The sequence below is a fragment of the Ranitomeya imitator genome, chromosome 1 (genome assembly GCF_032444005.1).
Source record: "Ranitomeya imitator isolate aRanImi1 chromosome 1, aRanImi1.pri, whole genome shotgun sequence".
In the NCBI taxonomy this organism is placed as follows: domain Eukaryota; kingdom Metazoa; phylum Chordata; class Amphibia; order Anura; family Dendrobatidae; genus Ranitomeya; species Ranitomeya imitator.
The window spans coordinates 1,249,471,882-1,249,499,733 of NC_091282.1; the positions used below are offsets into that span (position 1 = coordinate 1,249,471,882).

Consider the following 27,852-nt stretch of genomic DNA (forward strand, 5'->3'; position numbering starts at 1 on the left):
ACACCATTTTTGCATGTGTCAGGCAAATTGCTTTATGACATTTGAGACATTCATAATTTGAAAGCCTTCTGGTTCCGCTTTCCGTTTGGCAGGTGGTGCATCTCCTTCTTTTGTGAGGTGGTGCAGATGGTGACTTTTCACCATCATCTTCTGGGCGGAACCTTTTGAGCTGAACTTGAAGGCGAGAGGGGATACCGATTGTTTTCACGCTTCTCCTGCGTAGCTCTCCAAGTACTAGTTCATGGGCCAATTTTTTCAGATACAATCGTCTACGGAGTGGTTCAAGCTTGTTTTCAAGATAAATTACTTGTGAATTTATACCACCCAAATTCAACATAGCAAAAAATATGACCATTGGCCAGCGTTTGATGTTTCTGCTGACGTTGAAAGTGGAGCACATCTGATCTGCTGTATCCACACCCCCTTTGGTGGCATTGTAAAATGTAATTATCTTTTTTTTCTGCCCCAGTCCCAGGATCGATGGCAGCATCATCATGAAGTGTTGATAGAAGAAGTACGATTTTTTGGGCATGTGGTACATAGGAAACTAAAGCCTTTCCATTATGGAATGCAAACATACTGCTGTACTGTTGTCTCTCTTTCACACTTACAAACTGTGGCGGCAATTCCCTTTTGTTTTTTCTTACAGTTCCCACATATGACAGCTTCTGAATTTTCAGATAATCAATCAGATCACAACTTGTAAACCAATTGTCAGCTGTAATATTGTGACCCGATCCAAATAAGGGTTCAGCCAGTCTTTTTACAACATCAATGGGTTTGTTGCTCACACAGTAAGGACCTTCTGGTTGTTTTCCTGCATAAACTTCCAGGTTGTAAGTGTAGGTCTTACTGGCATCAACAAGGGCATAAATTTTTATTCCATATTTGTTTGGCTTTGATGGAATATATTGACGAAAGGCACATCTACCACGAAAACCAGGGAGCATTTCGTCAATAGTGAGATTCTCTCCAGGGTAATAACTTTGTTTACAGTTTACAACAAATCTTTGAAATATATCACGAATTGGAGCAAGTCGGTCATGTGTTTTGCGTTCGGTTCGGGTAGTTCTGTCGTCAAACCGAAGGCAACGAATTAGAACCTTGAATCTGTTTATGGACATAACAAGGCTAAATTTTTCAACTCCATCCCCATCTTTACCCCAAAGTTCCTCCAAACTTTGTCTATTTGCCCTATAAGCTCCTGCAAGGTACAGTAATCCAAAAAAAGCACGCAGTTCTATTTCATCTGTGGGCTTGATGGTTCTGTTGCAGATGTACTTGTCCTTTATAATGTCTATATATTGGTTGGTATATGTGACAATAGAGTCCAGAATGTCATCTGTAAATATACTGTTCCAGCATTCAACTGCAGTTTTTGCATTACGTGCAGTTCCTATTACTTCAGGAAGGTGAGTAATAATGTTTAAAGGTTCCCTACGTTTTTTCTGGAATGGCTTCTTGTTCCATTTAGTATTTTTATCTTTTCCAATATAATATGATCCAACTTCTTCATCCTCACCACTGTCACCATCTTGCTCTGTTTCAGAATCCAGGACACATTCTTCCACCTCATCATGAGAATCAATCTCACTTTCCTCTCCTAAATCCTCATTCAGTGTGAGGTCTCTATCATCTAACAGCATGTTTGTTACTTCCTCAACATCAAGTTGTTTGGATAAATTGTACATTTTCCTCTCCATTTCAGCAGATAATCTGAAGCAAGAGAAGGAATATGTTAGGGAACTACTGTATATGCCTGAGCAGCACACTTTCTTTTATAAAATCTCCCTTATTTCTATGAAATATCCTCACATTTTGTGCTATACATTCATAAAACAAGCTAAATAAACTATTGTGATGAATAAAAACATAAAATACCAACCTTACTGAATGTGACGTATTCACATACAATGAGCCTGAGAGATCTGTGCAGCTATATCCTCTCCCCTGAAGCTCTGAAATCCAACTGTGATATCAGGTTTCACAGACCTTCAAGAGACAGGAGACTACCTGGAGGGAGGGGGTTTCCTCACAATCTGGTGAGGAAGGAGAAATGAAAGTAAAAGAGAAGCGCCTGTCAGATCAGTTGTATGTGACGGAGGGTTAAATAGGAAACTCCCATAACCTGATGGAACAGGTGGACACCAGAGACCACAGAGAACACAAGTCACCCAGTACCATCAGTAACCACCAGAGGGAGCCCAAAAAAAGAACTCGCAACAGGCTACACAGCAGGGGAACAGCTGGCGGTGCTGAACCCCACTAACACATTGGCGGGTGTTTTTCTCTGTGCACCTAGCACTTCCAGGCTACAACTGGCTGTGTTATAGCCCAGGGTCAGCAGGAGGAGGAGAGGAGCAGAGTGTAGGCCGAAGCCTAGTTGAACCAATTTCAAAGTTAACCTTTAACCCCCCCTCATGTGTTGCAAGGTACAAGAGCCACACCTTGTGCAGCATTAATGCTGCACAAGTAAAAGGTTGCTCTCTTCATTTTGCTCCTTGCACACGCTGAATAAAACACGTACACTATTTAGCCCATTATACTGTCAAACAGTAGTGGAGGCGTGACTTTTCTTTTGAAGAAGACGCAGCACAGGTGTTAAAATTTACACCTAGGTGCTGGGCGCAGACTCCTTACCGTTGTTATTTGCAGTACAGGAGAGTGCGCTCTTGTGTTATCCCTTGGCAATACCCTGTTAGTGCAGGCCGTCTTATGACCTCATTTCATGTTGGCCGGTGCGGTTAACGATGGCCATAAATCCCAGACCCACAGTGCCTTTCCATAAAGTCACACTGCGGTGCTGGGATTCGTGTCCTTGTGCAGTAAATATGTTCGCCGCTCACACATGTCCTTACACCTGCTTCAGACTGGGCGGCCTCAGCTGAACCCTTATTGCCTGCCACGGCCATGAGGCCGCACAGTCTGAAGAAGGCGGAAGGAGGGGAGTGAAGACAGGCGAACATATGCACTGCTCGTGCCCATCAATCACACCCTCGCAGTCAAAATATATGAGACAACGAGGGGCGTTGTGTCGGGCAGGGCGGACGCACAGGCACAGCCAGCCAACCAATGATGTCTGAAGACGGGCAGCGCTAACAATGGGGGTGCTGCGTGTCATTAAAAAGGAAACTCACACCTCAGGGACATTGTAATGGTCTCTAATGAGACATATTTTGTACGTGTTGAGTTCCACGTCGGCAAGGAGAAAAAGTCAGCCACCTTGTACAAATGCAGCAGTACTGCATTCAAGTACTGCATTCAAGCTTCAGGAGGCTAATTTGCATATTCCAGGTGCCTTCTGGGAGAAGCGAAGTCTCCCTAAGCTAGAAGATCGTTGGGTACAGCCGGGACCAGCTGCTTCGAAAGCATCACCAAACCGCGCGCCGTACGGCGCACGAATTTTTGCCTGTAGGACATTATTGCAAGAGAGCTTGGCTGAGTAGATTACACAAGAAGGAAAACACACAGCAAGTCAGCAGGATCTAGGAGCAACATGGCAGATGTGACAACCTACATGGTGAGCTGCAGCATGTGCTACATGTTCACAGATCGACCAGAAGAAGAATACAATTTCACCTGTCAGAAGTGTAGACTAGTGGCCCTTTTAGAAGAAAAGGTGCGGGGTCTGGAAGAAAGAATAGCAACTTTGAAACTCATCAAAGAGAATGAAGACTTTCTAGACAGAACAGAAGCATCTCTACTGGTCACAGAAGGTGCAAAAAGTGTCAGAGAACCTCCAAAAGCAGATGAGTGGAAGCATGTGACCAAAAGAAGCAAGAAGACCATGGAGAAATCACCAACCACACAACTGAAGAACCGATATCAAATCTTTGTAGAGGATGAAGATGGCACACCTAAGAATGAAGTAATACCAGCAAGCAAAAAAGAAAAGGGCACATAGCAACAAGTGACAGCAAAAAGTACAGCCAAGAAGCAACGAAGAGTGGTGGTGGTGGGAGACTCACTACTGAGAGGCACCGAAGCAGCCATCTGCAGACCGGACATAACTGCAAGAGAAGTATGCTGCCTTCCAGGTGCGATGATCAAGGATGTGACCGATAGGATACCAAAGCTCTTCAGCTCCAAGGACGTCCACCCATTTCTTCTGATACATGTTGGCACCAATGACACGGCAAGGAAGGACCTACCGACAATCTGCAAGGACTTTGAAGAGTTGGGGAAGAAAGTAAAGGAACTGGATGCACAGGTAGTTTTTTCTTCTATCCTTCCAGTAGACGGGCATGGCACCAGGAGATGGAACAGGATCCTTGATGCAAACAACTGGCTAAGACGATGGTGCAGACAACAAGGATTTGGATTCCTGGACCACGGTGTGAATTACTGGTATGATGGACTCCTCGCCAGAGACGGACTACACCTCAACAAACCTGGGAAACACACATTCGCCAGAAGACTCGCTACACTCATCAGGAGGGCGTTAAACTAGAAGAAGAGGGGACGGGAAGAAAAACATTAGACTCGAACAAAGACGACCCAGGAAAACATACTCAGAAGGGAGGTAAGAACATTTCTAAAACAATCCACAGTGAGGAGATTGGAACAAAACAAAATCCTCTAAACTGCATGCTCGCAAACGCCAGAAGCCTGACAAACAAGATGGAAGAACTAGAAGCAGAAATATCTACAGGTAACTTTGACATAGTGGGAATAACCGAGACATGGTTAGATGAAAGCTATGACTGGGCAGTTAACTTACAGGGTTACAGTCTGTTTAGAAAGGATCGTAAAAATCGGAGAGGAGGAGGGGTTTGTCTCTATGTAAAGTCTTGTCTAAAGTCCACTTTAAGGGAGGATATTAGCGAAGGGAATGAGGATGTCGAGTCCATATGGGTCGAAATTCATGGAGGGAAAAATGGTAACAAAATTCTCATTGGGGTCTGTTACAAACCCCCAAATATAACAGAAACCATGGAAAGTCTACTTCTAAAGCAGATAGATGAAGCTGCAACCCATAATGAGGTCCTGGTTATGGGGGACTTTAACTACCCGGATATTAACTGGGAAACAGAAACCTGTGAAACCCATAAAGGCAACAGGTTTCTGCTAATAACCAAGAAAAATTATCTTTCACAATTGGTGCAGAATCCAACCAGAGGAGCAGCACTTTTAGACCTAATACTATCTAATAGACCTGACAGAATAACAAATCTGCAGGTGGTTGGGCATTTAGGAAATAGCGACCACAATATTGTGCAGTTTCACCTGTCTTTCACTAGGGGGACTTGTCAGGGAGTCACAAAAACATTGAACTTTAGGAAGGCAAAGTTTGACCAGCTTAGAGATGCCCTTAATCTGGTAGACTGGGACAATATCCTCAGAAATGAGAATACAGATAATAAATGGGAAATGTTTAAGAACATCCTAAATAGGCAGTGTAAGCGGTTTATACCTTGTGGGAATAAAAGGACTAGAAATAGGAAAAACCCAATGTGGCTAAACAAAGAAGTAAGACAGGCAATTAACAGTAAAAAGAAAGCATTTGCACTACTAAAGCAGGATGGCACCATTGAAGCTCTAAAAAACTATAGGGAGAAAAATACTTTATCTAAAAAACTAATTAAAGCTGCCAAAAAGGAAACAGAGAAGCACATTGCTAAGGAGAGTAAAACTAATCCCAAACTGTTCTTCAACTATATCAATAGTAAAAGAATAAAAACTGAAAATGTAGGCCCCTTAAAAAATAGTGAGGAAAGAATGGTTGTAGATGACGAGGAAAAAGCTAACATATTAAACACCTTCTTCTCCACGGTATTCACGGTGGAAAATGAAATGCTAGGTGAAATCCCAAGAAACAATGAAAACCCTATATTAAGGGTCACCAATCTAACCCAAGAAGAGGTGCGAAACCGGCTAAATAAGATTAAAATAGATAAATCTCCAGGTCCGGATGGCATACACCCACGAGTACTAAGAGAACTAAGTAATGTAATAGATAAACCATTATTTCTTATTTTTAGTGACTCTATAGCGACAGGGTCTGTTCCGCAGGACTGGCGCATAGCAAATGTGGTGCCAATATTCAAAAAGGGCTCTAAAAGTGAACCTGGAAATTATAGGCCAGTAAGTCTAACCTCTATTGTTGGTAAAATATTTGAAGGGTTTCTGAGGGATATTATTCTGGATTATCTCAATGAGAATAACTGTTTAACTCCATATCAGCATGGGTTTATGAGAAATCGCTCCTGTCAAACCAATCTAATCAGTTTTTATGAAGAGGTAAGCTATAGACTGGACCACGGTGAGTCATTGGACGTGGTATATCTCGATTTTTCCAAAGCGTTTGATACCGTGCCGCACAAGAGGTTGGTACACAAAATGAGAATGCTTGGTCTGGGGGAAAATGTGTGCAAATGGGTTAGTAACTGGCTTAGTGATAGAAAGCAGAGGGTGGTTATAAATGGTATAGTCTCTAACTGGGTCGCTGTGACCAGTGGGGTACCGCAGGGGTCAGTATTGGGACCTGTTCTCTTCAACATATTCATTAATGATCTGGTAGAAGGTTTACACAGTAAAATATCGATATTTGCAGATGATACAAAACTATGTAAAGCAGTTAATACAAGAGAAGATAGTATTCTGCTACAGATGGATCTGGATAAGTTGGAAACTTGGGCTGAAAGGTGGCAGATGAGGTTTAACAATGATAAATGTAAGGTTATACACATGGGAAGAGGGAATCAACATCACCATTACACACTGAACGGGAAACCACTGGGTAAATCTGACAGGGAGAAGGACTTGGGGATCCTAGTTAATGATAAACTTACCTGGAGCAGCCAGTGCCAGGCAGCAGCTGCCAAGGCAAACAGGATCATGGGGTGCATTAAAAGAGGTCTGGATACACATGATGAGAGCATTATACTGCCTCTGTACAAATCCCTAGTTAGACCGCACATGGAGTACTGTGTCCAGTTTTGGGCACCGGTGCTCAGGAAGGATATAATGGAACTAGAGAGAGTACAAAGGAGGGCAACAAAATTAATAAAGGGGATGGGAGAACTACAATACCCAGATAGATTAGCGAAATTAGGATTATTTAGTCTAGAAAAAAGACGACTGAGGGGCGATCTAATAACCATGTATAAGTATATAAGGGGACAATACAAATATCTCGCTGAGGATCTGTTTATACCAAGGAAGGTGACGGGCACAAGGGGGCATTCTTTGCGTCTGGAGGAGAGAAGGTTTTTCCACCAACATAGAAGAGGATTCTTTACTATTAGGGCAGTGAGAATCTGGAATTGCTTGCCTGAGGAGGTGGTGATGGCGAACTCAGTCGAGGGGTTCAAGAGAGGCCTGGATGTCTTCCTGGAGCAGAACAATATTGTATCATACAATTATTAGGTTCTGTAGAAGGACGTAGATCTGGGTATTTATTATGATGGAATATAGGCTGAACTGGATGGACAAATGTCTTTTTTCGGCCTTACTAACTATGTTACTATGTTACTATGTTACTATGTTACTGCTGTACAAGGTGGCTGTTATACATAGAAACACCTGGGGGTGGGGGGCAGGCTCACTTCAATTTCAGTTCATGTGCCTGCGTGGCGTTTGCAGGTCACATTGCCGGCTACACAGCAGGGGAACAGCTGGCGGTGCTGAACTCCATTAACACATTGGCTGGTGTTTTTCTGTGTGCAGCTAGCAATTCCGGGCAAAAACTAGCGGTGTTAGAGCCCAGGGTCAGCAGGAGGAGGAGAGGAGCAGAGTGTAGGCCGAAGCCTGCACTGGTGGCAGCTTTTGGTCAGTTTTGCCAGCGTGGCTTGTGCTGGACACGATGCAGGCTACACAGCAGGGGAACAGCTGGCGGTGCTGAACCCCACAAACACATTGGCTTTTTTTTTCTCTGTGCAGCTCGCATTTCCGGGCAAAAACTAGCGGTGTTTGAGCCCAGGGGCAGCAGGAGGAGGAGAGGAGCAGAGTGTAGGCCGAATCCTGCACTGGTAGCAGCTTTTGGTCAGTTGTGCCAGCGTGGCTTGTGCTGGACACGATGCCGGCTACACAGCAGGGGAACAGCTGGCGGTGCTGAACCCCACTAACACATTGGCTGTTGTTTTTCTCTGTGAAGCTCGCATTTCCGGGCAAAAACTAGCGTTGTTAGAGCCCAGGGTCAGCAGGAGGAGGAGAGGAGCAGAGTGTAGGCCGAAGCCTAGTTGAACCAATTTCAAAGGTAACCTTTAACCCCCCCTCAGGTGTTGCAAGGTACAAGAGCCACACCTTGTGCAGCATTAATGCTGCACAAGTAAAAGGTTGCTCTATTTAGTTTGCTCCTTGCACACGCTGAATAAAACACGTACACTATTTAGCCCATTATACTGTCAAACAGTAGTGGAGGCGTGACTTGTCTTTTTAAGGAGACGCAGCACAGGTGTCAAAATTTACACCTAGGTGCTGGGCGCAGATTCCTGAGCGTTGTTATTAGCTGTACAGGAGTCTGTGCTATTGTGATCCCTTGGCCATGCGCTGTGAGCGCTGCCTGTCTTCTCACCTCATATCATGTTGGCCGTTGCGGTTAGCAATGGATATGAATCCCAGGCCCGCAGTGTGTTTTCAAAAAATCACACTGCGTGGCTGGGATTCGTGGCCTTGTGCAGTAAATATGTTTGCCGCTCACACCTGTCCTTACACCTGCTTCAGACTGGGCGGCCTCAGCTGATCCCTTATCGCCTACCACGGCCAGGAGGCTGCACAGTCTGAAGAAGGCGGAAGGAGATGAGTTAAGACAGGCGAACATATGCACTGCACATGCCCATCAATCACACCCTCGCAGCCAAAATATATGAAACGAGGGGGTTGTGTCGGGCAGGGCGGACGCACAGGCACAGTCAGCCAACCAATGATGTCAGAAGACGGGCAGCGCTACCAAGGGGGGGGGTGCGTGTCATTAAAAAGGAAAGTCACACCTCAGGGACATTGTAATGGTCTGTAATGAGACACATATTTTACGTGTTTAATTCTACGTGGGCAAGGATAAAAAATCAGCCACCTTGTACAAATGCAGCAGTACTACAGTACTAGGTGGCTGTTATACATAGAAACACCTGGGGGGGGTGGGGCCAGGTTCCCTTTAATTTCAGTTCATGTGCCTGCGTGGCGTTTGCAGGTCACGTTGCCGGCTACACAGCAGGGGAACAGCTGGCGTTGCTGAACCCCACTAACACATTGGCTGGTGTTTTTCTCTGTGCAGCTAGCACTTCCGGGCAAAAACTAGCGGTGTTTAAGCCCAGGGTCAGCAGGAGGAGGAGAGGAGCAGAGTGTAGGCCGAAGCCTGCACTGGTGGCAGCTTTTGTTCTGTTGTGCCAGCGTGGCTTGTGCTGGACACGTTGCCGACTACACAGCAGGGGAACAGCTGGCGGTGCTGAACCCCACTGACACATCACCTAGTGTTTTTTCTGTGTAGACAACACTTCCAGGTGGCAACTGACAGTGTTGAAACCCAGGGAATCAAAGAGGAGCAGAGTGTAGGCCGAAGCCTGCAGTGGAGCAAGTTGAAAGGGAACCTTTAACCCCCCCCCCCCCAGGCATTTGTTGCTGAAAGAGCCATCTTGTACAGCAGTAATACTGCACATTGAAAATGGTGGCTCCGAAAATTATGCTCCTTGCAAACGCTGAAGTACACACTCAAATAATGTGTCCCCTCACACTGTCAAACCGTCCCGGAAGTGGGACTTTCCTTTGTAATGTGACACGGCACAGCCGTCATTCCAACCCCCTTGGTGCCGTGCGCCACCTCCTCAACGTTGTTTGGTTCTGTCAAGGAGCCCGCGCTGTAATGTTATCCCTTGGCCATGCACAGTTAGCGGTGCCCGTCTTCTGACATCATGTAGGTGTCAGGCTGGCAGTGCCTGTGCATCCAAGCTGCCCGAGATCCAACCTTGCAGTGTAATCTAATGTAGTCCCACTGCGGGCCAGGGATCCATGGGCATGCGCAGTGCATATCATCACCTCTCACTCACCTCCTTCCTGCTTCTTCAAACTGTGCGGCGTCACGGCCGTGGCATGCTATTAGGGATCAGCTGACGCCGCCGAGTCTGAAGAAGCGTGAAGAAGGGGAGTGAGAGGCTAGTATATGCACTGCGCATGGCCATGGATACCAGGCCCACTGTGGGATCACATTAGACGACACTGCGAGGTGGGATTTCGGGCAGCGTGGACGCACAGGCGCAGCCAGGACGACAACAAATGATGTCAGAGGATGGGCAGCGCAAACTGTGCATGGCCAAGGGATAACATAACAGCGCAGGGTCCATGACGGAATCAAACAACGCTAAGGAGCCAGCGCACGTTGGCAAGGGGGTAGCAATGACGGCTGTGCTGCGTCACATTACAAAGTTAAGTCCCACCTCCTGGACGGTTGGACGGTGTGAGGGGACACATTACATGAGTGTGTAGTTCAGCGTTTGCAAGGAGCATAATTTCCAGAGCGACCCTTCCCTTGTGCAGTATTAGTGCTGCACATGGTGGCTCTTTCAGTAACAAACGCCTAGGGGGGGGGGGGGGACAGGTCCCCTTACATTTTAGTTGTGCCAGCGTGGCGGTCGCATGACACGTTGCCGGATACACAGCTGGGGATCAGCTGACGTTACTGAACCCCAATAACAGAGGAGCGACTGTTGACTGTGCAGACAGCACTTCCAGGCACCAACTGGCGGTGTTAGAGCCCAGGGACAGCAGGAGGAGCAGATTGGAGGTATTGCCGCACACACAGCTGGGGATCAGCTGACGTTACTGAACCCCAATAACAGAGGAGCGACTGTTAACTGTGCACACAGCACTTCCAAGCACCAACTGGCGGTGTTAGAGCCCAGGGACAGCAGGAGGAGCAGATTGGAGGTATTGCCGCACACACAGCTGGGGATCAGCTGACGTTACTGAACCCCAATAACAGAGGAGCGACTGTTAACTGTGCACACAGCACTTCCAGGCACCAACTGGCGGTGTTAGAGCCCAGGGTCAGCAGGAGGAGCAGAGGAACAGAGTGTAGGCCGAAGCCTGATTGGAGCAAGTTGAAAGGGAACCTTTAACCCCCCCCCAAGATGTTTGTAGCTGAAAGAGCCATCTTGTGCAGCACTAAGGATGCAAAAGGAAAAGGTTGCTCTTTTAATTATGCTCCTTGCAAACACTGAAGTAAACACTAAAAATGTGTCCCCTTATACCGTTCAACCGTCCCGGAGGTGCGAATTTCCTTCGTAATGGGACACAGCACAGCTGTCATTCCTATCCCCTTGGTGCCGTGCGCTGCCTGCTCAGCGTTGTTTTAAGCTGTCACAGAGCCTGCGCTGTTCTGTTAGCCCTTGGCCATGCCCAATTAGCGCTGCCTGTCTTCTGACATAATTTGGTGTCAGGCTGTCAGTGCCTGTGCGTCCACGCTGCTCCAGATCCCACCTCGCAGTCTCGTCTAACGTAATCCCACTGCGGGCCTTGGATCCATGGGCATGCACAGTGCATATACGCGACTCTCACTCCCCTCCTTCCCTCTTCTTCAGACTGTGCGGTGTCACGGCCGTGGCATGCTATTAGGGATCAGCTGACGGCGCAAAGTCTAAAGAAGGCGGAGGGAAATGAGCGAGAGCCCGAGGGGAAGATATGCACTGCGCATGCCCATGGATCCCAGGCCCGCAGTGTGACTCAATCAGAAGACACTGCGAGGCGGGATCTCAGGCAGCGCGGCCGCACAGGCGCAGCCAGCCTGACACCAAATTATGTCAGAAGACAGGCAGCGCAAATAGGGCATGCCAAAGGGATAACAGAACAGCGCAGGCTCCGTGACAGCTTAAAACAACGCTGAGGAGGCAGCGCATGGCACCAAGGGGGTAGGAATGACGGCTGTGCTGCGTCACATTATGAAGGAAAGTCCCAGCTCCGGGACGGTATAACGGTATCAGTGAACACATTTTATAAGTGTTAAGTTCTGCGTGTGCAAGGAGCTAAACCAAAAGAGCTACCTTTTCCTTGTGCAGCATTACTGCTGCACAAGATGGCTCTTTCAGTAACAAACGACGGGAGGGGGGGACAGGTTCCCTTACATTTAGGTTGTTGTGCCAGCGTGGCGGTCGCAGGACACATTGCCGGCTACACAGCTGGGGATCAGCTGACGTTACTGAAACCCAATAACACTGGGTCGTATGTTTTTACTGTGCAGCCTGCACTTCTGAGCTGCAACTGGCGGTGTTGGAGCCCAGGAATAGCAGTTCAGGTGGTAGAAAGATGAACACAGCAGGAGACCTGGATGACACCCAATTACTTAATCAGGCAGAGGAGTGGCAAATTCCTGCGAGATCCAGGCCTGGTTCATTTTCAGGAAAGTAAGCCGGTCAACGTTATCGGAGGATAGTCGCATGCGACGGTCTGTTAGTACACCACCTGCGGCACTAAAGACACGTTCCGATAAGACACTAGCCGCAGGGCAAGCCAGCACCTCCAATGCATACTGGCTTAGCTCTGGCCATGTATCCAGCTTAGAGAGCCAAAACTTGAACGGGGAAGAGCCATCTGGGAGTACAGTAAGAGGGCAAGCCATGTAGTCTGTCACCATCTGACGGAACCGATGCCTCCTGCTGACTGGAGCCGCCGGTGATGGTGTAGACATTTGGGGCGGGCACACAAAAGTGTGCCAGAGTTGTGCCATACTGGGCTTGCCTTGGGCAGAGGCACTGCTTCTGCTCCCTCTTTGGGCAGAGCCTCCCCCACTGCCTCGACGCACTGAGCTGCTTTGTAAAGCACTAGCAGCACTCCTCTCAGTTGGACAGGAGAAGATGATGGAATTCACCAGTGTGTCGTGGTACTCCCGCAATTTACGCTCCCGGGTCAACGCTGGGATGAGGTTTTGGACGTTGTCCCGGTAGCGAGGATCGAGGAGGGTGAACACCCAATAATCAGGCATGTTGAGAATGTGGTCGATGCGACGGTCGTTTCTCAGGCACTGCAGCATGAAATCCACCATGTGCTGCAGAGTGCCAACTGGCCCAGAAACGTTGTCCCCTGCTTGAGACATGATCTCTGCCCGCTCGTCATCACCCCACCCTCGCTGTACACACTGACCACTGGACAATTGTGTCGCTCCCTCCTCTGGACGGAGCTCTTCCTCCTCCATTGACTCCTCCTCATCCTCCTCACAAATTGGCCCCTGCGTACCCCTTTGTGAGGAACCACGTGGCGCTGACTCTCCAGAAGCTGATGGAAAAGGTGACTCCTCATCCTCCACCTCTTCCACAACATCATCCCTTAACCCTTGCAAAGTTTGCTGAAGCAGGCAGATAAGGGGGACAGTCATGCTGACTAGTGCATCATCTGCACTTGCCATCCGCGTGGAATAATCAAAAGGACGCAAAACCTGGCAGACGTCCTTCATAGTGGCCCACTCTGTGGTTGTGAAGTCTGATCGGCGCTGACTGCGACTTTTTTGCGCCTGATGCAGCTGGTACTCCATAACTGCTTGCTGCTGCTCACACAACCGCTCCAACATATGTAATGTGGAATTCCACCAGGTAGGTAGGTCACATATGATGCGGTGTTCCGGAAGGCGGAATCGGCGCTGCAGAGCAGCAATGCGGGATCTGGCCAAGCTGGAACGCCGCAAGTGAGCACACTCTAGGCGGATCTTGTGCAGCAGGGCATCACGATCCGGATAGTCCCTCAGAAAACTCTGCACAACCAAATTGAGCACATGTGCCAGACATGGGATGTGAGTGAGGTTGCCAAGGGCCAAAGCTGCCACCAGATTTCGGCCATTGTCACACACTACCATGCCTGGCTGGAGATTCGCTGGCAGTAACCACACATCGCTCTCCTGCTTGATGGCATTCCAGAGCTCCTGCGCTGTGTGGCTTCGATTCCCCAATGAAACAAGTTTCAAGACGGCCTGCTGATGTTTGGCCACGTCTGTGCTCATGTCGGTCATAGGTAAACGTTCACGGGTCCATGTGGAGGTGGACTGTGACGGCTCCTGCAGAGTTGATTCTGAGGAACTTGTGTAAGAGGAGGAGTCAATGCGTACAGACTGGATGCCTGCAATCCTTGGAGTGGGCAGGACACGTCCTGCGCCACTCGCACGATCTGTACCTGGCTCAACAACATTAACCCAATGGGCAGTGAGGGAAACGTATCGCCCCTGTCCATGCTGACTGGTCCACGCATCGGTGGTGAGGTGGACCTTGCTACTGACGGCGTTCAGTAGCGCATGTTTTATGTTTCCCTCAACATGCCTGTGCAGGGCAGGGACAGCTTGCCTGCTGAAGTAAAAGCGGCTGGGCACCTTGTACTGTGGGACTGCCAATGCCATCAAGTCACGGAAGCTGTCAGTCTCCACCAGCCTGAACGAGAGCATTTCCAGGGACAACAGTTTGGCAATGCCTGCATTCAGAGCCTGTGCTCGGGGGTGGTTGGCCGAGAATGCCCGCCTTTTCTCCCATGCCTGTACTACCGATGGCTGCAGAGTAGACTGGGAGTGTGAGGATGACTGGGAAGGTGGTGCTGTGGGTGGAATTACACAAGGTCTCTGGACAACAGTGCCAGAGGTTCTTCCATGGCGATCCTGGGAGGAAGCCAAACCAGCTGTGCGTGAGCTGGAGGAAGAGGCAACACGAGCTGAAGAGATGGTAGCTGCCGCTGTTGGTTGGCCTACATCTTCAGTCTGTTTCTGTAACTCCACCGCATGCCTGGTCCGCACATGTTTCCACATATTTGTGGTATTGAGGTTGCTGACATTTTTCCCTCTTTTTACTTTCTGATGACACAGCTTGCATTTGACAAAACAAATGTCATCTGCAACTGTGTCAAAAAAGGACCAGGCACTGCAAGTCTTGGGAGCGCCCTTTTTGGCTTTGGAAAGAGACAGGCTCCTAACGGGTGCCAAAGTGGAGGCTACAGGCTCCGCAGTCTTCCCCCTCCCTCTCCCTCTTTGGCCCGTAGGGGGAATCTCTTCCTCAGAGCTGCTCCCACCACCTTCCTGTTCCTCACGCCACGATGGGTCAACGACCTCATCATCTCCACTACCCTCTGCCACCAACTGCTCCTCCTGGGTAGTCTCGGCAGCACAGTACACACCAGAAAGCGGCACCTGAGTTTCATCATCAGATGCGTACTGCGCTGTGGTCACTGGAGGCACTGGCCCACCCGCCTCTTCAGAGTCAGAGAGACAAAGCTGTTGGGCATCACTGCACACTGCCTCTTCTTCCATTTCTCCAATGCGGCTTGGCTGGCCCCCTGTTTCCAAGCCAAGAGATTCAGAGAACAGAAGTAGAGACGGCTCCTGTCCTGGGCTCTCTGACTGCCTGGCCAATTTGGCAGGTGGTGAAGAGACAGATGGCTGCTCTCCAGTGGTCTGTGCCTGAGAGGATGTGGCACTAACTGAAGTCGATGCCGAGGCGTTAGCTGCCATCCACCTGACAACGGCTTCAATTTGGTCTTCACGCAGCAGCGGTGCACGGCGCTCTCCGACAAAGCTGCGCATGAAGGACTGTTCCCTGCTGAAACTGAGTGACGACGAGTCACCGGTGCCCGCAGCAGGCACAGAATCACCACGTCCTCTCCCTGCTCCTCTCCCTGCTCTGCGCCCACGCCCACGTGCCTTACTCCCTGCCCTCTTCATCTTGGTTGACAGATAAAGATAAGCAGAAAAGTACTAAGGCCTTAGTGTGCTTATTCCTGAAATGCTCCTCCTAACAGGTGTAAGAAACACTAATGTTGTAAAGTGTGGACTAAACTTTATTATTTTTCAAATGTGGCCTACACAAGTGTTAAGTTGTGTTTGGTGAACTTTACTTTTTTTTTTTTTGCAGATCGGGCTACAGAGCAAGTTTAAATCACACGGAGACCGTGCAGACAGCCGTAAACGGCGCTGCAAGGCCCAAAAATCCTCCTCTAGGTTATCCTATTTAGTGTTTTTCCACTATTTAGCTGGAGACGGGTGGAAAGACACTAATAGGGAATTTTTTTTTTTAATTTTAAACAGGCTGCACTATTTGAAAAAAAGGAAATTTTTTTTCAAGGTATGAGGCAGTAACGCACCCTGAGCTGAATCCAACCGGCTATGGCTGCACACAGACTACAGGGCGAGCTGCGCTCACACAGAGACCGTGCAGACAGCCGTAAACGGCGCTGCAAGGCCCAATAAACACCCTCTAGGTTATCCTATGTAGTGTTTTTCCACAATTTAGCTGGAGACGGGTGGAAAAACACTAATAGGAAATTTTTTTTTTAAATTTTAAACTGGCTGCACTATTTGAAAAAAATGAAATTTTTTTTCAAGGTATGAGGCAGTAACGCACCCTGAGCTGAATCCAACCGGCTATGGCTGCACACAGACTACAGGGCGAGCTGCGCTCACACAGAGATCGTGTAGACAGCCGTAAACGGTGCTGCAAGGCCAAAAAAAAACCCTCTAGGTTATCCTATGTAGTGTTTTACCACAATTTAGCTGGAGACGGGTGGAAAAACACTAATAGGAAATTTTTTTTTAAAAGTTTAAACAGGCTGCACTATTTGAAAAAAAGGAAATTTTTTTTCAAGGTATGAGGCAGTAACGCACCCTGAGCTGAATCCAACCGGCTATGGCTGCACACAGACTACAGGGCGAGCTGCGCTCACACAGAGACCGTGCAGACAGCCGTAAACGGTGCTGCAAGGCCCAAAAAACCCCTCTAGGTTATCCTATGTAATGTTTTTCCACAATTTAGCTGGAGACGGGTGGAAAAACACTAATAGGAATTTTTTTAAAAAATTTTTAAACAGGCTGCACTATTTGAAAAAAAGGAAAATTTTTCTCAAGGTATGAGGCAGTAACGAACCCTGAGCTGAATCCAACCGGCTATGGCTGCACACAGACTACAGGGCGAGCTGGGCTCACACGGAGACCGTGCAGACAGCCGTAAACGGCGCTGCAAGGCCCAAAAACCCCCCTCTAGGTTATCCTATGTAGTGTTTTTCCACAATTTAGCTGGAGACGGGTGGAAAAACACTAATAGGAAATTTGAGAAAAAATGTGCAGCAGGCTGCACTATGAGCAAAAAAGGACAACTGTGTGAGGCAGTGTGAACCCCCCCTGAGCTGAATACAACCGGGTATATGGCTGCACACAGACTACAGAGTGAGCTGCACACACACATACACAGAGAGACCTTGCAGAACGCTGTTAAAACAGCGCTGCAAGGCAAGAGCAAGGTGAACAGTGAAGAACACACAGCGTTTTGCTAAATTAGCCTTTGGAAAGGAAAATAAAGCAATTAGCTATCTCAACTGGCCCTCAGTTAGAACACAGCGTCCTGTCCCTAACTGAAATCACAGCAGAGTGTGCGCAAAATGGCGGCAGCATTTTTTATAGTGCAGAGTGACATCATTTCAGCAGCCAATCACAGCCTTGCCAGTACTTACATGCCCACCATGCTAAACAGGATGTGCCCACACTTCCAATCATTCCTCATTGGCTGCTGCGTTCAGTTTGAATTCTGGGAACTTCCGATTCCGGTATCCGATACGCAGGAAGTATCGGAATTCGGTATCGGAATTCCGATACCGCAAATATCGGCCGATACCCGATACTTGCGGTATCGGAATGCTCAACACTAATTGTGAGGTCTCGCAGGCAGGGTCCTTTCTCCTCCTGTACCAGTCGTGATTTGTAATGATTAAAGGGACTCTGTCACCTGAATTTGGAGGGAACAATCTTCAGCCATAGGGGCGGGGTTTTCGGGTGTTTGATTCACCCTTTCCTTACCCGCCGGCTGCATGCTGGCTGCAATATTGAGTTGAAGTTCATTCTCTGTCCTCCATAGTACACGCCTGCACAAGGCAAGATTGCCTTGTGCAGGCATGTACTACGGAGGACAGAGAATGGGTCAATCAAATACCCGAAAACTCCGCCCCTATGGCTGAAGATTGTTCTCTCCAAATTCAGGTGACAGAGTCCCTTTAAGATTGTAGTACATGTTTTTTTACTAGGTATACCCATTTTCACATGCAAAGCACCATGGAATAAATGGCGCTATAATAATAAATAGTAATAATAATAACATTCCTCACCTGTCCACAGAGAAGATAATAATCCATTTGTCCAGCAACATATCTAGCTCTGAAACATCGAGATGGCAGGCTGCATTGTTGCATGATGTGACTATACAGCCTGCCATCCATCAGAGACACTGCATATGCTACCACTACTTAAGGTACCGTCACACTAGACGATATCGCTAGCGATCCGTGACGTTGCAGCGTCCAGGCTAGCGATATCGTCCAGTGTGACAGGCAGCAGCGATCAGGCCCCTGCTGTGATATCGCTGGTCGGGGCAGAAAGGCCAGAACTTTGTTTCGTCGCTGGCTCTCCCGCTGACATCACTGAATCGGCGTGTGTGACACCGATTCAGCGATGTCTTTGTTTGGACTGGCGGAACGCACCAAGTATAAGGTGTAATGGTATTAGGTGCGTTTGCCGTCCGAGGTCCACCGTGCAGGTGAAAACCCTGCTGCTAGTAGAGACGGACGAGATGGCGGTACAATATGAATACACACTTGGGTTAACTTCACCCAGTGTGAAGGAAGCGAACCCTGTTGAGTCACAGGGCCGCGGTACCGCACCAAGAGAATATATTTAGAGACACGAGAGTGCGTACGGTGCCGCACTGGCGGACGCCACTAAAAGACGCTGTAATGTGTCTACCGTGCTGATGGCTAAGTCGGGCGCTAGGTAGCAATCACCCACCTTCCGCGAGCAGTCATTTAATAGGGAGGGGATTTTAAAGAACGACTTTCACTCACAACACACACACATTTACAAAAGACAATACTAGCGCATGGCCGTGCGGCCATGCGAGGCTTAAATAGCTGCAGCATGTTTAGGACCTTCCAAAGAAGGACCAATGGAGTGCTGCAGCACCTGAGCATGTGACCCTGGATCTCCACTAAGAGATCTCGCCCTGGGCATGCTCAGAGTGCAAAGCAGGATTTAGTCCTAGCAGCTACAAGGACCTTAGCTGCAGTATCTGATCATGTGACCCTCGATCTCCACTGAGAGATCTTACTCTGGGCATGCTCAGAATGTAAAAAGCAGGACTTAGCCCCAGAAACGTCCGCTCGCCGCTGCCCAGCACTAACTTCAATAGGAGAAGCAGGAAACGCAGCAGTAACTCTAAGCACAGAGTCAGACTGAGCGAGACGCTGGGATCGACGTCTCCGCTGAGCAAGCTCCACTGCGGCAGGAGAAGAATGGGAGACCGCAGCGGAGATGGCCCGAGATTCCCCCTATGAAGAGGCAGGAACTCGACCCCTAAAAGTCTTCACTGGTAATCAGGGTAAACATCGGGTTACTAAGCACAGGGCCATGCTTAGTAACCCGATGTTTACCCTGGTTACCATCGTTAAAGTAAAAAAAACAACCACTTCATACTTACCTACTGCTGTCTGTCCCCGGCGCTGGGCTTCTCTGCTCTGGCTGTGAGCACAGCGGCCGGAAAGCACAGCGGTGACGTCACCGCTCTGCTTTCCGGCTGCCCGGCGCTCACAGCCAGACCAGAGAAGCCGAGCGCCTGGGACAGACAGCAGTAGGTAAGTATGAAGTGGTTGTTTTTTTTACTTTAACGATGGTAACCAGGGTAAACATTGGGTTACTAAGCGCGGCCCTGTGCTTAGTAACCCGATGTTTACCCTGATTACCGGCGTCGCTGGAGAGCTGTCTGTGTGACAGCTCTCCAGCGACGCTGCAGCGATCCGGATCGTTGTCGGTATCGCTGCAGCGTCGCCTAGTGTGACGGTACCTTTAGTGTCTCGCGGTGAACTCCTATGACCTTACTGACATCACTTAGAGCTAGAGAAAGTTCTCATGCTTGTGAAGCCATCAGAAAGGTCCTGGGAGTTCACAGCCAATTAACTCACTTCACCAATCTGACATCACTGTGAGCGCCGTTACAAGTTATCCCTTGGCGCTTGTGCTGAATCAGTGAGTTGAACTGAGTTATTTGGCAGTGAACTCTCAAGACATTTCTGATGGCACCGCGATCACGAGAGCTTTCTCACGCTGGAGGTGACGTCGGTCAGGTCATAGGAGTTCACTGAGAGACACTAAGTAGTGGTAGCACACGCTGTTTACAGTATCTGCTTAATTGGAGGCTATATAATTACATCATGCAATGATGCAGCCTGCAATCTAGATTTAGCAGTGCTAGACCCATCATGGGACAATTGAATTATTATCATCTCTGCTGACAGGTATGGAATACTGTGGTTTATTATTTTATTCTGTTACAGGAGACCATGGCTACTGTGGACTGGCCTTAAAACTTATAGGTCCTAAAGTGTCTAATGTGAATACCTTTCTAAGACTGAAGTCTGAATTCCTGGGTAGATTTCAATAACTCTCTTCCAAGTCTGATTTTAAGGGTAGGTATTAGCTTTCTGCCCAAGCAGTCCACCCTTCAACATGTGGTGGATTTAAATTGCAGCAGGGACCTGCCTACCCATAAAATAAGACTGGAAGAGAGGTACTGCCACCTACCCAGAAATTCAGACTTCAGTCTTAGAAAGGTATTCACATTAGACACGTTAGGACCCATCAGTTTTGAGACAACCTTGTTGGTTGATGGACATGCATGAACTGGCCCAATTATGTGCTAAGTGTCTCATTTTTTCCTAGTATCCAGAGGCAGCATTGCTATTCATAATTAAGACTAGGATAGGAATGCAGCAGCCACTTTAAAACCTAGCTCTCTCCCTCACTTTCTTTCCGTCTTATGGGAAGATTCAGCAACTTCAATGACTTCACATTTGAAATATCTGCTCATCTCTAATGCACACATTTATCTGTATATTTCTGTTTTTGCACAACTGTTTTACTAGTTTGATTTTCTAACCTTCACACCTATATTGCTGCTTGCTGCTCCCTTTTGCTATCTCTCCATGTAACTGCCCACCTAGAATTTCTTATTACATTTTGGGAGGGCAATTGTTGAATAATTAGAATTGAAAATGATGCCTAGGAATAATTCTAAAGTTGTACAAAATGTGAGGTAAAAGAAAAAGCAGCAATGAAAATCAACAGGATAGTGGAAAAGAGATAAGAAAAGAAAACATATCTAAGAATGTTGGTGATACAAGCAGTCTGAGCCATAGTTCTACTTCCAGACGGGGTCACATCTGACCTACTTTGCCTCCGTCAAGCATATAAATGGAGAGGACGGTGCAGTTTGTAATGGAGTATGTTGCCCATCACTGATCTTAGTCACAGCAGGATGATGTTTTCTCTAAGGATATGTGTTAACTGTGTCTCTTTGTTGAGTTTTTGAAGTGAAAACTTAGCTGAAACTCGTATAATCATATACATATTTCACGTATTGCTACAATGAAGCAAAATTATGACTTTTGATCAGACGCCAGCCATACTTTTACTCCCCCATAATAAATTTAAAATGTAAGAATTGTTTCCTGATTCAAGAATTAATGCATTGATAAGTTATGTTCCCTGCTTGGCCAGATATATTTGCTGAGCATTCATCCGATGACAGCACATCTGACGATGATGATAATTCCCCCACCTGTACTAGCACTAGTACTACAGGTATATGAGGCAGCAGCAGTGACTACAGCATTGATGACATTGATGATAAATCAGATGTTTTGCTGCCTGTTGCACCAAACTTCAGCAAGCAAAAATGTTCTGTCTAAACAGCTGTAGAGCCTGGACTGTGTGATTTCTCCAGCAAATGCCCTGAGCCCTAAATTCATGGACTTCTGAATCAGCAAAAGGGACCAGCAGAGCAGTTGTGAGAACTATCCTAGACACAGTGTCATGTCCAGCCTCCTATGTACTGACAGAGGGCATTCAGCAGGCCAAGTGGCTTCGTCACACCAAGTTGGACTAGATTGTCTACTACCAGTGTGGAAAACCTTATATTACTCAATGGCGATCTCAATCTATTTTACTTTTTTTTTCTCCATAAAACCATATGAGGAACCTGTTAGAATGGAAAGTTTAAGTCTCTTCTATATCAATATGATGTTGTTTAAATTCATTTCTGACTATGGTTTACTGAGAATGAAAGCAAGAGAAAATGTTTTTGTCCAACCTGCTCGATTCAAGTACCGAGCACTCCAGCTTTTCAGTTCTCAACCAACCCTGGTCGAGATGCATCCTACTGAAAAGGAACCAGGGCATTAGGCTTCATACAGTGGCTTTTCAATATGCGCTGTCCAGTAAATTCTCTCCTCATCCATTCTCAAAATGTCATGGTGTAGAATCCAAAGGAGCCAGCTTTTTTTTTTTTATCAAGACTTACCTGTGTATATCCATACATACCCAATAACTGAGCCATCGGTAGGGTGGTGGCAGATCCTTGGTCTCCAATATAACCAGCTACATTATCATGGTCCATACATGAATAATTAGGAGCTGTTACTGAGTGTCCGGACATTATCTGCAGAACGTCCTTCAGAACTTTATTCACATTGCCGCAGGAATCATACAGATGATATCCCAGGGTGACGTTTGGTAGAATGGCCGGATTACTGTTAATATCATCAATGGCAAAAATGAATGTCAAGAGATGTCTGTATTCTCTAAATTTGGCACTGCAGAAAATAATAGAATGTAATTATCAATTTACAAATTAAATCAATTTTATGTTTTTCAATATTAATATAATATGTTTTTCCCTGTGCTGTTCTGTATTTTTCGATATAAACCTTACATTATACCCAACATTGACCAATACAGGCAATTGGATTTGTTAATAATATATAAGGTGTTACTTTTATACTAAACCGGTAAGTATTGGGCCACAACTCCTAATCATTGAACTTGCAGTAAAGCATTATTGTCATTTCAGGAAACCTTGTAGAATAATCACTCATTTGTGTACATGGCGAGTAATATCCTAACTTGAGATGAGCGAATGATCGCCGGCTCCCTCCTTATTCAGCAAGCTTTAGCTCTTACTGAAGAAGCGACATTGGGAACCTGGATACTTGGAGCACTCTATATAATCAGCTGTTCGGCGCCACAGCTACATGTGTCGCGGCTGTGTGACAATAAACATAAGGAGGAATGACCTCCGGGAGCTCAAAACATCCAACACCGCGGAGACACCATCACGTGTTTCTCAACGCATTGATCCAGAACACTGCTCCCATCCCTTATGGGAAATATGCAAATGCATGTAGAAAAGCCGCGGAGAAACCATCACGTGTTTCTCAACGCAAGCAATAAATAGCCAGGTCTTTCACCGGGAAGGAACAACCACGGGAAGGGCAGCATCCAAAAAGGAAAACCACCTATGCCAAAGCATGGTATCCATCCACAGACAGCTGTTTCCACACCGATGATGGGCAAATACCCCGAAACAGCTGTTTGTGGATGGATACCATGTTTTGGCATAGGTGGTTTTCCTTTTTGGATGCTGCCCTTCCCGTGGTTGTTCCTTCCCGGTGAAAGACCTGGCTATTTATTGCTTGCGTTGAGAAACACGTGATGGTGTCCCCACGACTTTTCTGCATGCGGCAGTGTGACAGTCATAATTCACAGGCTCTCCATGCATGTGTGGTTACTGTCACACAGTCGCAACACATGCAGCTGTGGCTCGGAACAGTTGATTATCTGGAGCGCTCCAAGTACCTGGGTTCCCGATGCTGCTACTTAAGGAGGGAGCCGACTACGTTCACTAATTTTTAATCCTAACTCTACTGCGCCCTCTTATAATCCTCTCTTGTTAACACCCAAAAGTTGCAAAATGATGCCTCACTCATTGTCGACTTGCCCCCTCAAAATCCTGGTGTGTACAAATCAATGCTGTAGATAGGCTGTCACAGATAACGTTGGGTCGTGTACAATAACAGGTGACCTTCATATTAATCTACAAATTGCAAAAGAAAGAAAAATTTGTAATTATATAAATTTTCCTGTGCTCAAAAGATGCTATGTTAATCGACAGGAAATTACCAAATAACTGAATTTGTTGCAGAAAAAGCCTAAACATAGACATAACAATTGCCACAATATAAAGTTCCTTATCTGAAGACGACGCTCTATCTCATTCTAACGCATTTTCCACAGCAATCTAGAGATTCATCAGGAGACATTATCAAACAGAGAATGACAGGAGCATGCCAGTGATGGATGCAGATCTCCTGCATAATGGCACATGGGTGTCAGTGAGTTATTTTGACGCCGTAAGGTTTGGATTGTGGTCTACTGGACAAACATGCAGTCGGTAGCCATCCACTCTGCAATAGCTTCACCAATCAGGGAACACGTTATTACAGTTATTATGTCAGTTCAACCACCCTAATAAAAATAATTTACAGTTTAAAAAATAGAATTTTGCCTCTAGCCCCTCGACCCCCACCACTTCCTCCCCTCTCGTGTTATGTCTTGTGTTATGTCTTGTTGATATGGTTGAGAAAATTTTCAATAAAAATTACTTGAATGAAAAAATAGAATTTTGTAAAAAAATTATTGAGCCTACAGAATTGCAAAAATGTTTGGGTTAATAATTTTTAACAATTTTTCCCCTTTTTTCCCTGCTTTTTGCAGAGGCCAGGCACAAAAGGAGTTGTTGAATCTACAAGAAGTGGACAGGGGTTTTCTTGCCAGACAAGCAGCCGTCAGTCAACCGTCCTTTCTGCAAAAGCATGACTAAACATGGAAAACATATGCTGATATGCCTGCTGCTTCACATCCTATAATTGTGCTTAGTCTCTATCACTGAGGGTGCTAGTGTTATTATTTTCCAAAAATGATTAACTTTTTTTTTTTACAAAATGAAAATTTATTGAAACAAAATTGCATTGCGGAAACTACAAGGATTTTTGTTTTCTACGTTTCAACAATTTTGCCCTATGTTCTCTGTGGAAGAGCACAGTTTTGCACAAGGATGCCTTTTCCTGTTAATGGTGAAAGTCATCCAGGCACAATAAAATGTAATTCAATTAAACATTAGAATGAAGTTGAAAGTCAGTTGAATTATAAACTTGATGCATGATACACATGTTTACTTTGTAAAATAAATCAGCATTTTTGGACTTGTAAATGTTCAATTTCCTAACAAATGGATCACTGGATGCACATTTCTTGGGCAAATAAAATGTGAATTGACAATGCCATGGAGGTAGAGGAGGAAGAGTGCTGAAAGCAGTGCTGTACGTTATCAAACTGGATTAATAAATTAGGTATTGTGAGATTGCACTCACTAACGGGTAGAGGATTACTCGCTTGGCACTGGATTCAAGCGCACGGGCACAAATTTTCAACACAAATCAGTCCATACGGTTTATTTTCAAGTCATAAACCGCGCAGTAAGCCAAGTTACAAATCACCGGCTTACATATAGTCCATTACACACTGTATCATTGGCTTGCATTATCCCTTTGCAGCAACTAAACACGCTGGTCCTCTTCTGACCAGTTGCCGTGGGTTACCACACAGTTCATAGAAAAAATTAGCACCAACAGACTATGGTACCTTCTGGGAGCTCCTGCCCCACCTGCTGACTCCTTGTCAGTCCTCTCTCTTGGGAAAGCTGCCTCACGGGGATCACCAACTTGCCCGTGTGGCATATCTTAGCCAGTCCAGACCCACTTAAGGACAGTAGCTTCCCCTAGGGATCCGGTCTTACACCCAGGACCTCCCAACACCAGCATGTGGCCTACCAGGTGCTGTTCAGGACGTTAGTCCAACACCCCAGGCCACCAGGTCTGAAGCCCCACCATGTGCTCTTCAGGAAGCCTCCTCCCTGGTCTTCCAACACAGGCTTCAAACAGGAAACTCTCAGCAAACATGTGACCCACACCCTGGTCACATCATATACCTTTTAACCACTCCCCTTCGTGGGAGTGTGGGTGTTTGGCTAGTTTGTCCCGCCCATCTCACATAACTAGCCCTGCCAGCCTCCCATGACTATTATACAACACTATAACTATAGGACTGCAGGTCCCAGAACACCACATCGATTCAGGCTGGCAGCGCAGAGTCCCCTCCTCTGCGACATATATATCGGCCATTCACCACAATGCCGGACTTTGTCACATCCATGCAACTGCCATGTACTCTCACAGCCTCAATACGCCTCCCCTACCTGTTACAGGGGTCACTGCATCACAGTATGCAGAAAGTAAAACGTGAGCATTTTTTTTCTAAGTATTTTTTAGGAGGGAGATAGATATTCTGACCCTGATTCTTCAAGTGGTGCACATATTTTAGTAAATCAGACTAGATGTCAAGTACAGACACCTTCTTAGGGTCCTCAGCACAAATCTTTCTCCAGTCAGGAACTGGAGTAAAATTTGTGCTGTAAAGTATTCCACCACTTGTCATGAGTTTGACAAATGAGTCTTCCTATTTCTCAACACTTTGTCATAGCAGTATGACAATGATGTGAAAAAGTCAACCACTTTTACCAAGCCATTTACTGAGTTAAAATTGCCAGTTTTGGCTCATACAATCTATAATGCATCCAGGCATTTTTTTTTTAATTTTCCCTATTAAAGGGAACTTGATGGCTGATACATGCTTCTCAATCCACGTTCGGCATGTATTACACATTGACTGTATGGATTCAGCCATGTCTGTCTAACCCTGAATTGCTGTGATGCCTCAAAGAAAAATATATTCTAAAAATCAGCTGGGGACCAAGCCACCTCAGATAACTGATGGACTTGCAGGTTCCCTGTGGTCATTGACTGATAGGTCATTTTCCACACACGTTCTTGGGAGAGACACTTCACTCAAGGGTGGTGGATGGGGAGAAGCCGCCAGAAACTCATCTGTATGATGACTTCACTCTACGAGCGGTTTGGTCCTCAGCTGGCTTCTAAGGTATATTTTTAGAATTTCATAGTCATAAATAGAGATGAGAGAACTTGGTAAATGGTGACTGAATTTGAATGTGCCATATTTTGTGCCGAATTTATGTTTGACGATTTTATTCCGAACATATTTGCTCATACAAGTAGAGATGAGTGGATATGTTCGTAAACGATAGCCAAACATAACTTAAACACAAATATGGAACATTTGGATTCGGTGACCATTTTCTGAATAAGCTCGCTCATCTCTACTCAAAATACATGGATGAAATCATAAAGGTAGTGGCTGATATACAGTATCCTGTCTGTGGACCGAGCTCCTTGTATCATTTGTTAGGTTCGAGTTAACAAAGAATTCTTAATCCTAAAGACTAGATAATTATGTAACAACAGCCAGAAGTATTGTTGTTGGCTGGCATTGTTAGATGCAACTAGTTAAAAAAACCTTAACTTTTTTTTTACTTATTTATTTCTGTATTATTTTCTCTTTCTTTTTAATTATGCCAAAAACTGTGTGGCTAATAAATTGGACAAACAAAACAGGAATTCAGAAATTAAAATGTAAGCTTTAAAAAAAGCAAACAAAAACAAAGGAATTTGAATACGCCGATACCCCATATGTGGGGGAAAACCACTGTTTGGGCGCACAGCAGGGCTCAGAAGGGAAGGAGTGCTTTTTGAGTTTTTGAACGCAAAACCGGCTGGAATTGAGAGTGGACGCCATGTCGCGTTTGAAGAGCCCCTGATGTGCCTAAACGTTGGAAAACCCCACAAGTGACCCAATTTTGGAACCTACACCCTTTACTGAACTTATGTGGCTACGTGGTGAGCACTTTGAACCCCCAGGTGCTTCACAGAAGTTTATAACGCAGAGCCGTGAATAAAAAAATCACATTTTTCCACTAAAATGATATTTTAGCAATGATTTTTTTATTTTCTCAAGAGTAAAAGGAGAAAATGGTCCACTAAAATTGTTGAGCAATTTCTCCTGAATACCCCGATACACCATGTGTGGGGGAAAAATACTGTTTTAGCGCACAGCAG

The 27,852-nt window shown here is 46.4% G+C and overlaps 1 protein-coding gene across 1 annotated transcript in view; it reads right to left on the reverse strand.

The window, feature by feature from the left end:
• Positions 1-27,852, reverse strand: part of LOC138657482 (vomeronasal type-2 receptor 26-like) — a 121,619-nt gene that overhangs the window by 83,023 nt on the left and 10,744 nt on the right. Inside the window, exon 2 of the mRNA XM_069745270.1 lies at positions 22,287-22,578. Coding sequence (XP_069601371.1) covers positions 22,287-22,578 — 292 coding nt within the window. The remainder of the gene's footprint in view (positions 1-22,286; positions 22,579-27,852) is intronic.